The sequence below is a fragment of the Brachypodium distachyon genome, chromosome 2, assembly GCF_000005505.3.
Source record: "Brachypodium distachyon strain Bd21 chromosome 2, Brachypodium_distachyon_v3.0, whole genome shotgun sequence".
In the NCBI taxonomy this organism is placed as follows: domain Eukaryota; kingdom Viridiplantae; phylum Streptophyta; class Magnoliopsida; order Poales; family Poaceae; genus Brachypodium; species Brachypodium distachyon.
The window spans coordinates 34,349,212-34,362,742 of record NC_016132.3 but is presented as its reverse complement, the minus strand read 5'-3'; the positions used below and the strand labels follow the sequence as shown (position 1 = coordinate 34,362,742).

General features: G+C 47.6%; 1 protein-coding gene across 4 annotated transcripts; it reads left to right on the top strand.

Moving 5' to 3' along the window:
- The first annotated feature begins 7,683 nt into the window (after positions 1 to 7,683).
- LOC100827065 lies at positions 7,684 to 13,117 on the top strand. Of its 4 annotated transcripts, XM_010233366.3 has the most exons (7): positions 7,847 to 7,988; positions 8,122 to 8,322; positions 9,561 to 9,750; positions 10,193 to 10,274; positions 10,454 to 10,508; positions 12,473 to 12,611; positions 12,690 to 13,117. In XM_010233366.3, exons 3-7 carry the CDS (start codon positions 9,568 to 9,570, stop codon positions 12,759 to 12,761), a joined length of 531 nt encoding a protein of 176 aa, XP_010231668.1. In that variant the 5' UTR covers positions 7,847 to 7,988; positions 8,122 to 8,322; positions 9,561 to 9,567; the 3' UTR covers positions 12,762 to 13,117. The 4 variants fall into 4 exon arrangements, with proteins under 4 accessions (XP_014753746.1, XP_010231668.1, XP_003568851.1 ...); XM_014898260.2 differs by lacking the exon at positions 8,122 to 8,322 and having other exon boundaries at positions 7,684 to 7,988; positions 9,543 to 9,750; XM_003568803.4 differs by lacking the exon at positions 8,122 to 8,322 and having other exon boundaries at positions 7,854 to 7,988.
- The last annotated feature ends 414 nt before the right edge of the window (positions 13,118 to 13,531 follow it).

The following is a 13,531-nucleotide window of genomic DNA, read 5'->3' as shown; positions in this document are numbered from 1 at the left end:
CTTGGATAAAGGAGTAGGCCCGCTCCTGCCGCTTCGCGATGAGTTCCGTGTCTGAGAGGAAGGGGGAGCCGACTCGCATCGACTGGAGCACGTCGAGGTTGATGCCGTCATACCAAGAGAGTACGAACGACAAAGCCTCATCGGCGCCGACACGAGCGGCCGATTCCCGCCACTCGTTCAGCCGGTCCTCCACCTCCAGAAGGTGTTTTGCCAATTCCGGGATGCCGGTCGAAACTTCTTCTCCCAGCCACAGATCTCGAAAGGCCCAGATGCCGGCATTGAGCATGTTTACCCCAAAAGATTTCAGAGGCTTGACCCAGCTCGCAATGCTGACCAAGTAATCCTCCAAGTCATATTCGAAGGGTACTGCCCTAGCTGGATCCCTCCTTTTACGGGCCTTGATCACGGCAGCATGAGCAGTCTCAATGGATTGTGGAAAAAATTCTGATAAAGACAAATAGGAACTCATGAGTCTCGGAACCCTATTGCTCTTCTCGGCCAAATGGTCAAAGGGAAAAGATTTGGACAAGAGCAACTTACTAGTCAGCATCGCATCGATTCTGGTGAGATCACGCCTGCATACGCTGAGCAGGCGGGCGTTCTCGGCCTTCTCCTTCTTGGCAGCAGTGGCGCGGGTCTCGACCTCGGCGACAAGATCCTTGCATTTCTGCACTTGACCTACCTCGGTCTTATGTGCCTCCGCCTGCGCTCTGAGCTGCGCCTTCAGCCAGGCCACTTCATCCCGGTGCTGCTCTTCTAGCCGAGTCTTCTCATCTGTTTGGAAGACGTAAATTAAAAAGGCTCAAGTTGAAAATGGATGAAACCCAGGATAAGGACAAGATTATACCTTGCACTTCAGTGACGCACTTCAAGAGTTCCGACACTTGAGCATTGTCCCCGGCTGTGAACGAGAGCACATATCAGTTTTCGCAATACAATAATACTCAGACGTAGTTTCTATGTCGGTGGAAATGTACTTACCCTGGCTCTGGCGCTCGGCTAACAAGGCCTTGTGCTCTGCCGCCAGCAGGACCTTAAAGGTAGCAGTGCGCTTGTTCATGCAGGTCTGCAAGACAGTAATCAACAGTTAATTCTATTGCAGTGGGAAGTCAACAGTTATCAGCTTCAGGCCGATTATTCTAAACCCGGCCTAAATCTCGGGGAATAAGTGTTTGAAGTTTTTAAACTTCAGGCCGACTATTCTAGACCCGACCTGAATCTCGGGAAATAAGTGTTTGAAGTTTTTAAGCTTCAGGCTGACTATTCTAGACCCGACCTGAATCTCGGGGAATAAGTGTTTGAAGTTTTTAAGCTTCAGGCTGACTATTCTAGACCTGGCCTGAATCTCGGGGAATAAGTGTTTGAAGTTTTTAGGCTTCAGGCCGACTATTCTACACCCGGCCTGAATCTCGGGGAATGGTGTTTGAAGTTTTTAAGTGCTACAGAGTGTTTGAAGTTTTCTAAGATAAGCTTCAGGCCGACTAATTCTTACTCGCCCTAAACCTCGGGGACTAGAAGTATGGATACTAGAAAGAAATAAGTCCATTTTACCCCCCTGAACTTATCGCAAAGTCCAAAAAACACCCTGAACTCTGAAACCGGGTATTTAACCCCCCTGAACTTTCAAAACCATGCACCCGACCCCCCTCTGCCTGTTTGAGGCTGTTTTGCTGTGTTGAAGGTGGTTTTGACCCATTTAACCCAGCATCTTCTTCCTCTCCTTCCTCTTCTCTCTCCTGAGCCACCCTCCCCTTCTCTCACGCGCGCCCCCCCTCTGCACCTCCCTCTCGCGTGCCGCTCTGCTCCTTCTTTGGCGCCGCCACAGCTACTGCCTTCCGCGCCGCCCCCTCTGCTCCACCCTCTCGCTCGCCCTCTGCTCCCCTTCTCGAGGAAGATCTACCACGAGCCGCTGGAGGCGGCACCGGCCTGGAGGCGGGTCTTGACGACATCGATCAGGAGCAGCCCGTGTAGGTGAAGGCCCTCGCCGTGGCGCCCACGCAGGCCTTGATGGCCGCGGACGCGAGCGGGGTTGGCACCTGCTCCTCCGCCTGCGCGGAGCTGCAGGGATGTAGAACGAGGAGGAGAAGACGGCGGCGTGGGAGGAGGAGGCAGGGCGTGTGGTGGAGGAGGAGCGAGGTCCGGTCTGCGAAAATGGAGGGGAAGTCCTGGAAGCAGCCGCTAGAGGAAGGGAGCACATGGTCAGCTTGGACGATGGCATCTCGGCTGGCTGCCGGTGCTGGCGCCGCCCGCGTGCTAAGAGCAAGAGAGGAGTCAGGCTCGGGGAGGGGATACATGGACGACTTGTGCCAGCGTGGCAGTCGACTGGTCAAACCCACCTTCAACACAGCAAAACAGCCAGATACATGGCAGAGGGAGCTTGGGTGACCGGTTTTGGAAGTTCAGGGGGCTAAAATGCCCGGTTTTAGAGTTCATGGTGTTTTTTGGACTTCGCGATAAGTTCAGGGGGGTAAAATGGACTTATTTCTACTAGAAATAAAGTAAAAAATTTGAGAAATTTTTCGTACCTCAGCAGCTCGGCTGGACTCAAACAAGGCGACCCTCGCCTAAAACATCCGGACCAACACAGACTCCGGAGTCGCCACAGGTGCTGGCCCCACCAAAGGGCTCTGCCGCGCTGCCTGGAGGGTGCCGGAGGTCACCTCATAGCTGTCGGCGCTGTTCCAGTCCATCACGAACTGGTCCAGCGACCCCCAGCTGTGCCCGCTTGTTGTTCTAAGGGGAATCCCCCTGGTTGCCTCGGGCAGATTGTGAGCTGGAGGAACTTGGAGGCACTTCCCCAGCCGGGATAGCGGAGCTCCTAGTTCTCTTAGCTTGCACAGCCGCTAGTTGAGTAGCTTGCGGCTGCGGTGGCGGTGTTGATGTAGTCTGTGGTCCTTGGAGTTCTTGGGGCTCTGTGGCCGGCTGCTGAGGAGTCTCCGTGACAGGCGGCTCCGTTTGCGTCTTAGTTGCCGCCGATGAAGGAGTGGTCCCGGCTGCGGACGTCCCAGCGTGCGCGACGCTCGAAGCGTCGATGCTCGGGCCGACATCCCAGACGGGGGATGTCGGATCCGTGGCAGTCTCGGTCTCTCCCGTGGCCTGAGTTGCAGGCTCGGCACGGGGAGATGGAGCTGTTGGGATCTCAGACGCAATGCATGTCTGAGACTGAGTGGCCGTCAAAGCTTCCCTGCAAGAATGGGAGTTGGTTATTTTCATGATAGTTAAGAAGAAAACCGACATAAAGGATTGAGACGCTGTGAGCCTTACCCAACGGTCATGGGCTTCGGCTTTGGTCTATGACAGGCGACTTTCTTCCGCTTTACAGTTCTCGGAAGATCCTTCTCGGCTCCGCGTTTTTCACGGGCCGGTGCCGCAGCAGCAGCTGGATCCGACGCCTCAGCAGCGGCGGGATCGTCCGAGTCGGTTGTCCCCGGATTAATGCTGGGGTGAGCATTTTAATGATAAGATTTATAATAACTATGAGAGGATGTCGGGAGTTATTACCTTCGGTGCGACGGGGGCCGGCATGAGCGATCGGCATGTGATCCTCCGAGAACGGATCTTCATGATCGATGGTCATGCGTTGGCTCCCAAAGCGCTTGCCCGAAGATTTCCCGTCTTCGTTGTGCTGAAGGGTGAACCTCTGCACAAAAGAATCAAGTTGCGCTGAGATAAGTCTTTGTCAAATGAAGACCGGCATAACCATATGTCGGATGAGAACATAAGACACATATAAATAAAAACTCACCGGGGGTGGACGGTGATTCCGGCTATACACCGGCATACCCCATTCCCAGCGCTCGATCAAACTCGTCTTCGCGATTGCCTTAACCCGGCGCCGGACTTCAGCCTTGTCAAGCCGGATGGTTGACACCCGGTTCCGGTCGAACTGGCCGCCGTAAAAACACATCTTGTGTGTCCGGCTTTGGAGCGGGCACCACCGCCGGTACACGAAGGTTGCCATTAAATCATCAGTCGTCATCCCTTCTGCCTTGAGTTCGAGGATGCCGGCGTGGATCTCGTTGATCTCGGGAAGGGTGTCCTTCGGATCATACTTCTAGTTCTTCTTCTCCTCCGGAGGGCCGACTACGAATCCCGGCAAGTTGATCTTGTCGGTGTCAGAGGAGTTCTTGACATAGAAGAAGGTCTTGAGCCACTATTTTCAGGACTCAAGACCCTGGATCCTAGGAAAGGCCGAACCCCGGCGGGGTATGACGGTGGCGGCGCCGCACTAGGTCATGGGTTTGGCGGCACCGAGATTATCTTTATCGGGAGGAACTTGGGGCCGGAACATGAAATATTTGGCCCACAAGTCGATGGAAGGCCAGAGGCCGAGATAGGCCTCACAGCAAGTGACAAACGTCGAGAGAGTAAGGATTGCGTTTGCCGGAAGGTGGTGCGGCAGAAGGCAAAGAAATCTAAGAACTTTCTAGTAAAATCACTGGCCGGGAGAGCAAAACCGCGTTCAAAGTGAGCGAGGAAGACGACATGCTCATCAGGTTTAGGTGTCGGCACGATTTCATCGCCGGGGATCCGGCACTCTACATCCTCCGGGATCCGCCTGGAGCGGCGGAGCCACTAGATGTCCGCCGGCGAGACGTCGGAGCCTTCCCAGCCGGCTCGCCCCGAGCCCGTCTCCTCCTCGGTGTGCTGAGCAGCAGGGTCAACAGCGGCGGCGGCGCGGGACGAAGAGGCCATTGTTGGAAACTAGATCTAGGGTTAGGCTTTACGGCGAAGAGGTGGTGGCGCAAGGCTTGAACGGGCCAGAAGAGCGGCGGCGGAGAGCTAAGCGAGCGCGCGCGAGGATGAGATGGCGAGCTCGAGTGCTGGGAGCTAGGAAGCATGTCGGCGGAAAATCTCGGAGCTAGCGGCAATGGCGGAGCACGCGAGGAGCAGAGAAGAGCAGAAGAGAGCGAAAGTGTTGGGGGAGTGCGAAAGGTTTTCACCCTCGCCCCCTCCCTCTATTTATACCCGCAGCGCACTAGTGGGGCGCGGATCTTCCACGCCCACGATCCCTGTGGCCAACGGAAGGGCCGCGCACGATCATGGGGGCAATCAACTCCATTAACGCGCACGCGCTCGGTTACCGCGTGGCGTGGCGCAGTAAATCCCGTCAAATCCGGGAGGATAAAGATCCGCGTGGGAACCGATATTCCCCTCTTAATGGCCTGTCGGTTTTACTGTCCGATGAGACGACGCGCTCGCCTCAAAAGGCGCGCCGGCAGTACTTCGGGTCTTACCTTGCCATTATTTAAGCAGAGCATGGAGTATAAGCGACAGGTGGCACTAATGTCGGCAGAAACGAGCCTTCTACTGTCGGCCATGAAGGAGAAAAGAATCTCGGCTCAAAGCCGAATAAGCACGCCGACTCGGTATGTCGGAATAACTTGATCTCGGCTAAGAAGAAATTGGGGTTGTCTCAGCATCCTTTTCGGCTAAGCCCTGATGAGCTTCGGTGGTTTGTCTGTGGGAAGCTGTCGTGGCCCGACATTCTTCCCTATCGGACCGCAACAACTTCGGAGACTAGTGTCGGGGGGATGACCTCGGGTAGGGTCATGACGACATACTTTAGCCGAGATGACGAAGGCAAAGCCGGCATGGGCATGTACGCCGACATCCTTAAGCCAAGCTAATACTAAGCCGGCATACCAAGTGTATGCCGGCATGACTATGTTGTCTTATGTGATTGCATGATAAGGACAAGTACTCTGATCTCGGCCAGCGCCGAGATGTCTCAACGGTCTTATCCTCATCACATGGCGCAGTCGTTGCTTATGTTGCGGTGCCAGGCGACTGCGCAAAGAAGCACCGAAAGAGAATCAGTGACGGAAGCCGGCAGGTGGCTGCTGTACTTGTTGCAGGACGCCAGGAAAAGTAAAGTTGTCTTGTCCCCTGCAGTGCCACCCGGAGGAAACCAAGGCGCGTGCCCGGCGGGGTCCATAGAAGATAACGTTAATCCTTCACCCGCATGTCAGTGTGATATGTGCGGTCCATAAGTAGGAGCGCTACCCCTCCCTGGAGAGGGATCCTTCACTGAGACATTTAGGGTTTTCCCCCCTTCTTCTTCTTCTCCTTCTTCTTCTTCTTTTTCTCCTCCTTCTTCCTTCTCCTTCTTCCTCCTTCTTCTTCTTCTTCTTCAAGAAAACTGCTCAAGGAACACCATTGTAGATCTTGCTATCTCGGCTTATACAACAAAGCAGGAGTATGAGTCTTACCTCTACAAGAGGACTCCGAACCTGGGTAAGTCTGTGTGTGCTTGTGTGTTTGTGCGTGTTTCTCTTCACGTCCTCCCTTCTCCGGTTCCTCCTTCGTCCATCGATCCCAACACAAGCCATCCTATGGCATCTGTCGTGACACCACCATGACATTCTCCCTCCGATCCTAAATTCTTGTCGTGGATTTCTCAGAATTTAGGGTCGGAGGAGTACTTAGGGTAATTATTTTCGACAAAAGAGTAGTTATACAAGATTTTATAAAAATTATCCACAGTTTCTTTACAAGATTTCTTCATTTTTTTTCTAAGAAATAAATACATCTTTCATTTTCTTTTCTTTTTATTTTTAGTTAAAAATCAACATATTCAGAGTTCAGAGAATCAGAGTAGAGACTACAGAGCCCCTAGTGCCATGTAATTTTGGAAATACAACATATATTTCCTAAAACTTGGTCTGCCACCATATAGCATCCAGATTACCCGCCAAACTTCTAAAGTAAAGACGACTCTACAGAGTAAAAACAAGAAATATTATTTTCCAGCCGTAAAACTATACACTTTTTTTAGAACAACCTACTGCGTGTGTTTTTATCCCATGCTCATGCTTACTGGATTTATCCACGTGGGCCGGCACAATAAGATATTAATTTTTTCGGTTTTACTTTTTTTTCTTTTTTCTTTTAGTTGCTTGTTTTCTTATTAACTCTTAAACTATGAGATATATTTTTTATGATTAAAATTTTTGTATCTGGTGGACATTTTTTTTTGCGCAGGTTAGCATTTTAAAGTGTATAGTTTTTGTATAAAAATAAACATTTTTATTGATAGAGACGAATTTCTTTGGCAAAACTGAAAGCTTGTTTAGATGATTTTATTGATAGAGATGATTTTCTAGTGGGCGCGACTTTGGTATTCAAATATGTAGGAATGATTTAGGGATCTTTTTTCTCCTTTTTCCTAGTGCAATATTTTAGTTTGAATCCATTTTACCGTATTTAACCATTAAAATTATTTTTCAATTTGGAGCTCAATATTGCAATGCGAATGGCGTTTTTGCCCCTGCTACAAACAGTTCCACCCCCTTTTCCTCTCCTCCTCGTTTCTTCTATTGCAACTTTGCAAGGCAAGGCAACGACGGCGGCGCCTCTCCTCCGGCCACCACCGGCGGCAAACCCGTCGTCTGCTCCCGGAGACCACAGCCTGAACCTGATATTCTCTCGCTTTCCTGCTGGTGTGTTGGCCATTGTCGGGTCCTACGACCACGGGTGTACGGGGCAGAACCTTGGCTCGCTCTTGGGCGGACCTGCACCCAGGGCAACTGGGCCGTAGACCTGGTTGTGGCCAACTAGTATAAGTAACTTTCATTGGAAAATCTCCAAAAACTCGGAAGACTCAATACATTAGTCCGGCCCTTTAGCCCTAGTTGTGGCCCAACAGCCAGCCCAACAAAACGTGACCTTTGCACCGTCTCATCCTGCGCTGCCGTCTCTCATCGATTTGCTGCGCCGCTTCCTGCCGCAGCCCGCAGTCCGCCAGCTTCCGCCGCACCATGGCTAGCAGGGCGGCTAGGGATTGAGTCCCCTGCTTCACCGCCCTCGTCATCAACTGCGGCCGACCGGCCGAAGGCCACCGGCAGTCCGTCACCTGGGGACGGTCGAGGCCTCGCGGGCACGACGAGAAGCGCGCCCTATTGCGCCGGCCGCCGACGCTCACGCTTCCACGCCGAGAAGTTCCCACCGCGTCAGGTTGCCGCTGTCGTCGTCGTTGCCGTGTCCAGGTAATTGTTGATTAATTGATTTGTTTCTCCCTTTCGCTTAATTCCCTGCTCCACGGTTCCTGCTGCTATAGTGATATACTGAACAATAGATAGCATCAATCAATTGATTTTATTCAATCTTATTACCCAACAGTTCGCTGGTACCCAACAAGGTATTCCTCCTATTGGGATTACGACCATACTGTGATTAGGACATTGAACCAGATCATGGACTTTGAAAACCATCTGAAGAGCTAGATGTACACATTAGAGATACTGCTTCAGGTTCAGGTTGCAGGTTCAGGTTCTTGTCATCAACAGTGATAGGCTAGACTGAGCAAAGTTCATCATTTAGGTACTCAACTTGCAGCCTGATTATGCATTTATGCTAGAGAATTTATATTTTGCTATGTTTTTCTGTGTGTTGAAGCACTCAAAGTGTGCATGGTCCATTTGGGTTAACTTTTTGGCCATTGAAATTTAGCCTCAGTCACGTTCAGATCCTAGGTCCGCCAGCTACACATGCCGCACGTCCTGCTCTAGAGCCGCCGCGAGCTAGGGTTCTAGGGAGGTTGAAAGGAAGAACAAGTGTCTTCCTGGGCCACCGCGACCGCTGCGAGCTCGCGGACTTCCTGAGCTGCTGCCGCTCGAACTAGCTTAGACGAGGAAGAAACACGAACAGAAGGGGACCAGGCAAGGAGAAGTTGATGCATACGAGCGTCATTCATAGAAATAACTGGTCCAAACAATTGAAAACGAATTTAGTAATTGAAAAGCGCAAATCATCAAGAAGTCGAAGAAAAGTGGGGCATGTGATCAATACCGAACTAAAGTGGGGCATATGTTCAATTGCCAAGTAATATGGGGCCTACCTCTGTAACTCACCTTGCTCGTTGCCGTTACCACTTGCCAGCGGTGGCGGCAGTGTCACCGCACCCCTTGGCCTGCAAGGTGCGAGGCCGTGCTCTCTGCATCCGTGTGATGAAGATGTGCGGCTAGGCTGTGCCAACGTGTCCTCAGGAATTCGGGTCTCGGTTGTCCACATAGGCATCAACGCATCCCCATAGCTCATACTCCAAATATGTCGTCACCGGTGTGTTGGATTGACCACAGAGCTCAGGTGTTAGTAGCTCGGGATACCTATGCTTGTTTGAATGGGGACTGAAGCACACATTCTAAATTGCTTTCTGATCTAGGAACTGTTACGTTCACGTGAAGATGTTTCTGTTCTCAAATGATGGGTAAATTTGCTGGATTCCTTAGATTATTGAGCATTTTGGTTGGTCTTTGATCGGATGCCTATCTGGGGTAACTTTTTCAAAAAAAGGGAAATATAATAAATTCCGCGCAACATTAGGTAAATTGGCAGTAGTTTTTTTTATGCCAGGTTGGCAATAATAACCAGTTTGGACCAGGTCAAAGCAAAATAGTATAGCTTGTGGTCTTCAGGATGGACCAAATATTTGTTAATCTGGTTCATATTTCTTGGCACAGACGATTTTTCACAGTTAATAATTCAGCACAAGTCATGGCTGATTTCTGGTTTCTTCTTAGTTACCTTGGTGCCTAATGCAGCATTTGTTGTTCATCTAGTCGGACCATGGACCAAGAACAGAAAGGCGAAGTATTCAGTGGAAATGGCAAGTATACTTACAAGCATCATTGGTACAAGGGAGTTGATATCCATGAGATTTTTGTTAAGAAGAGTAGATCCCGTGTTCTGCTTTCGAACAGTGGCATCGTTTTTCTCCTCTTAATTGTCTGCCAATCATTGCTGGCAAAGGTACACTTCTGTTGTACATCACTACCAGATATTAGAAAGAGGTTACGTTAATGATGAAATGTTCTGATATTTTAAGATCAGTCTTGTTAATATTGCCTAGTCGCTTGTCTAAGGGTTAGGTTCATCAGACTGTATAGTAAAAAGCTGGAATATGTCTAATTTTCTATTATGCTTTTAGCAAAAGAAAAGAGGTTCACATATTTACTTATTCAGAACAGTAACAAATTTCATGTTCTATACTTGTAGGTGTAAAACTGACGAAATTCACCAGTTTCTTCCATAATACTTAAAACATAATAATCATGGCATAGTTTCCTATCCTTTTGATGATGTGCTTAGCCCCTAGATCCATAGCATCATATCTGATGAAAGGCATGACTTTTTTTGTTTAATTTGTCTTGACTGGTACATATATTGGTATTGACCTGCATCAATATTGCAGAAGTTATGCCTTGGTTCGGTGTGGAGTATTATCTTTGGAGTTCTGGTTGCCAAATGTTTGCAGTACAAACCTGTTATGAAAGGTGAAATGGTGAATCCTTCATCACATATATCTTTGTATGTGCTTTCTGCATATTATTGACATTGTTCGTTGTTAATTTAAACCTTAAGATTGCACCGAATCCATACTGAAAACTTACACATGAATATTAAGTACGAACAGCGTGTTTCTTATTGGGTTTCCCTGTTTCACTGCGTGCAGAGTCCATAGTGATAATGCCATCTTTTGGGGTTCAGCTAGAAATACATCTTTGGAGGTATACCAGCATCCTGATCTGAAATCATCTTCACATTACGCTGTTACTGTTGCTTGTTCTTATTGTATACTAGATGATACCCAGCGCGTTGCTGCAGGAATATATTGAAATGTTATTGAAGAGAAAAGTTAGAACAAATGCAAATTGTTTTAAAGAGTATCGTGAATATCATAATCTGAACATGTGATACAATAGAGTTGCAGTGCAACATAGCTCCACAAGCAAGTTTTGAAAAATTGCATGAGGTTCCACCTAGTTGAATGCCTTGTCATTGACAAAAATAAATTTAAAAAATCGTTGTATTAGAACACAGAAAATAATTGCGTGTTTTTTTTGAGGAAAAAAATGATTGTATAATTATATTGAGTTTATAATCACACCTCTTGAAATGTCAGAATTAGCAATAGAGCATGGTATATTGAGAAAGAAACATGACGACGTGCGTCGAAATTGAACAATGAGCAGGGTAAGCAATGGAAACCCTCTAATTGAGATCACCATGTCAATCTGATTCAGCTTTGCCCTTGATTTTTTTTTTGCCTAGAGTGAACCTAGAACAACCGTGGGCTCGTGGCCAGCCCAGCTCAGTATATGGTGTGTGTCTGCTAAGTGTATGTTAAACTCCTAAGAGAAGCCCTTCATCTATATGGGCCATTCAAGCTCGCAGGCTGCTATCTCCTTACTGGGTTTTGGAGCTCCAGTCAATTGGTAGATGCAGTGGTCTTACCGAGCGGAAGCAGCGACAGTCAGTCGTTCCATTAGTACCACCTCGCGTCTGTGGTGATTAATAAGGCCGAGCTCGCTCTGCAAAATCAGGCTGAGTGAATGATACTGACGTGGCTGCTTGAGAGGCCAGGAAAATAGGGTAGTGGGGATCCCCTATTTAGGTATAGAAGATTTCCACTGACAAGTGACAACTAGATCATTGGTGGATAATAGTAGGTTATCTTAATAGTTAATACTGGGTGTAGGATGAACAATTTTGATAGTCGAAATATATAACTTCAGCGAATATTCATTGTAGGTCCCAAGCTATAGGCAGCTCGGTATCGGGAACGTGGATTATCTGACCGCACTGCTATTATGGGCCTACTGCTTTTCTTATGCAAGTGAAGGTCTTTTAGTGCTTTAGATGTATTCCCTCTATTCAATGAATATGGCCCACTATGTGACTGCATTAAATCCAAGTCACAGCAACTTTTGGTCCAAGTTTCAGATGGTTGGTCCAAGTAATCGGTCATGTACCAGTCGAATTTCATGGGCGAAAACACTGGGTTTTTAAACTGACACATATTTGCAATTGAAATGGTCCATCTCCAAATACCAAATGTCCAAATCCCCTTGCTGGGGATATTTCAACCGGTCAAATTTCAAAGCATATACATTCAATTCCAATCTGAACAAACTTCAAAGCACGTGATAACGGCCAGAAGGACGCACCTGATAACGGCCTACCTGGTGCTAGGGAGCTGAAAATTTTCGTTCTAACTTTAGCTGTTGAATAATGCATTCACCACCAAGCATTCAACCGTCAACTGACCCAAATATTATCTTCGGAGTCAACCGGCTTACCTAGCAGAATAGTGTGGATAGAGCCAGGCATGATGTTGTTAGCCAACAATTCCCTTAAGACTGCCGATGTTTGTGTTAAAACTTGTAAAGAGTTGAGAGTTAAAAACTTACCATATATTGTTTGTGCGGTATGAAATCCTTGCTTGGCTTGAAGTACTTTGTATCTTTACTCTCACAAGTCAGAAAGGTTCAAGACTGAAGTGAGCTCAATCATTTCATTGTTGCATGTGCTTCAGTGTGTTGCAAAATCATAGACAACATTGCTCAAGTGTTCTGATTCAGAGGAATATGTTTTCTGCAACTTATCTTCTTGCTTAGGATATAGTTGGCTACTGGAAGCTTTGTTTCTGGCTGTTGGTTTCTTTTGTTGAATTTTTGTTTATGGTTCTTAGTGGAAGAGTTGATCGCCGTTTCATACCCATTGGCAAAATTCTGAAGCCGTTGCTGAATGAATGTGTGACACCAGTGACATGTTACTGGAGCTTGGCATTGCTTCTGCGCGATGAAGATGAACTCAAGCTGGTTTTCCAGGTAAACCTAACATGTTCTACATTTATCCCTTAATTGATCCGACAAAATGTCAGTAATCTAATGAAGCTTAACTTGCAGAAATTCCGTCCTCCTGTCAAAATGTTGGTTCCAATCTGGAAAGCTCTTTGCACATTCACAAAATCTGAATGACCAAGCCATCCTTATGTAATATCTAAACCGAACTGTTCAGAAGCGTGACTCGTTTGGCACTCCGGTGTGACGTTCAGAAAAGCAGCTGCAGCTGGGCTTAGAGGCTAAAATCAGCTAGAGGTAGGTCGCACTAACGCAAGATGCGCCCTGATTAACTGTGGCCATTCATAGTTCTCAAATGTGAAACATTGTTTTCTTTCATGTTGTAAATTATGCTCTCTCTCTGTCCACTACTGTCAGACATGTGTGGTCAACATGTTGAAACTTTGACCTCTAGTATAGGCAAAACTATATAGATCTATGGAAATAATAGCTTGATTCTTATTTTTACAAAAATATGGGCTGGATTTCGCTCAGCATGATTTTTTCACAATACGTTTGCCTGATTACTTCTAGGGTTGTTTATCATCGAAAATTATGTGCTAGTTTGGATGCAGTGAAACAATTTGCTGCTGTCAAAGATAAATGCTTCACATGAACTGTGCCACTCATTCATGCATGTTTGCTATTGGTTTTTCTTCATATAAATATAGGAATGTATAGGGCGATGGAAGTTTAGTTAAACAATCATATCTGTGTTGTGTCCTATGCTAGTACTTCTTCTGTCTCATAATAAGTGTCTCAGTTTTATCTACATACGATATGTACTCCATCTAGACACGTTTTAGTGTGTAGCTATATGCATGTCTAGACAAAATTGTCCCACCTAATATGGGCGGAATTAGTACATGGTATAACGAGAACGATATAAAATGAAATGTGCACAGACA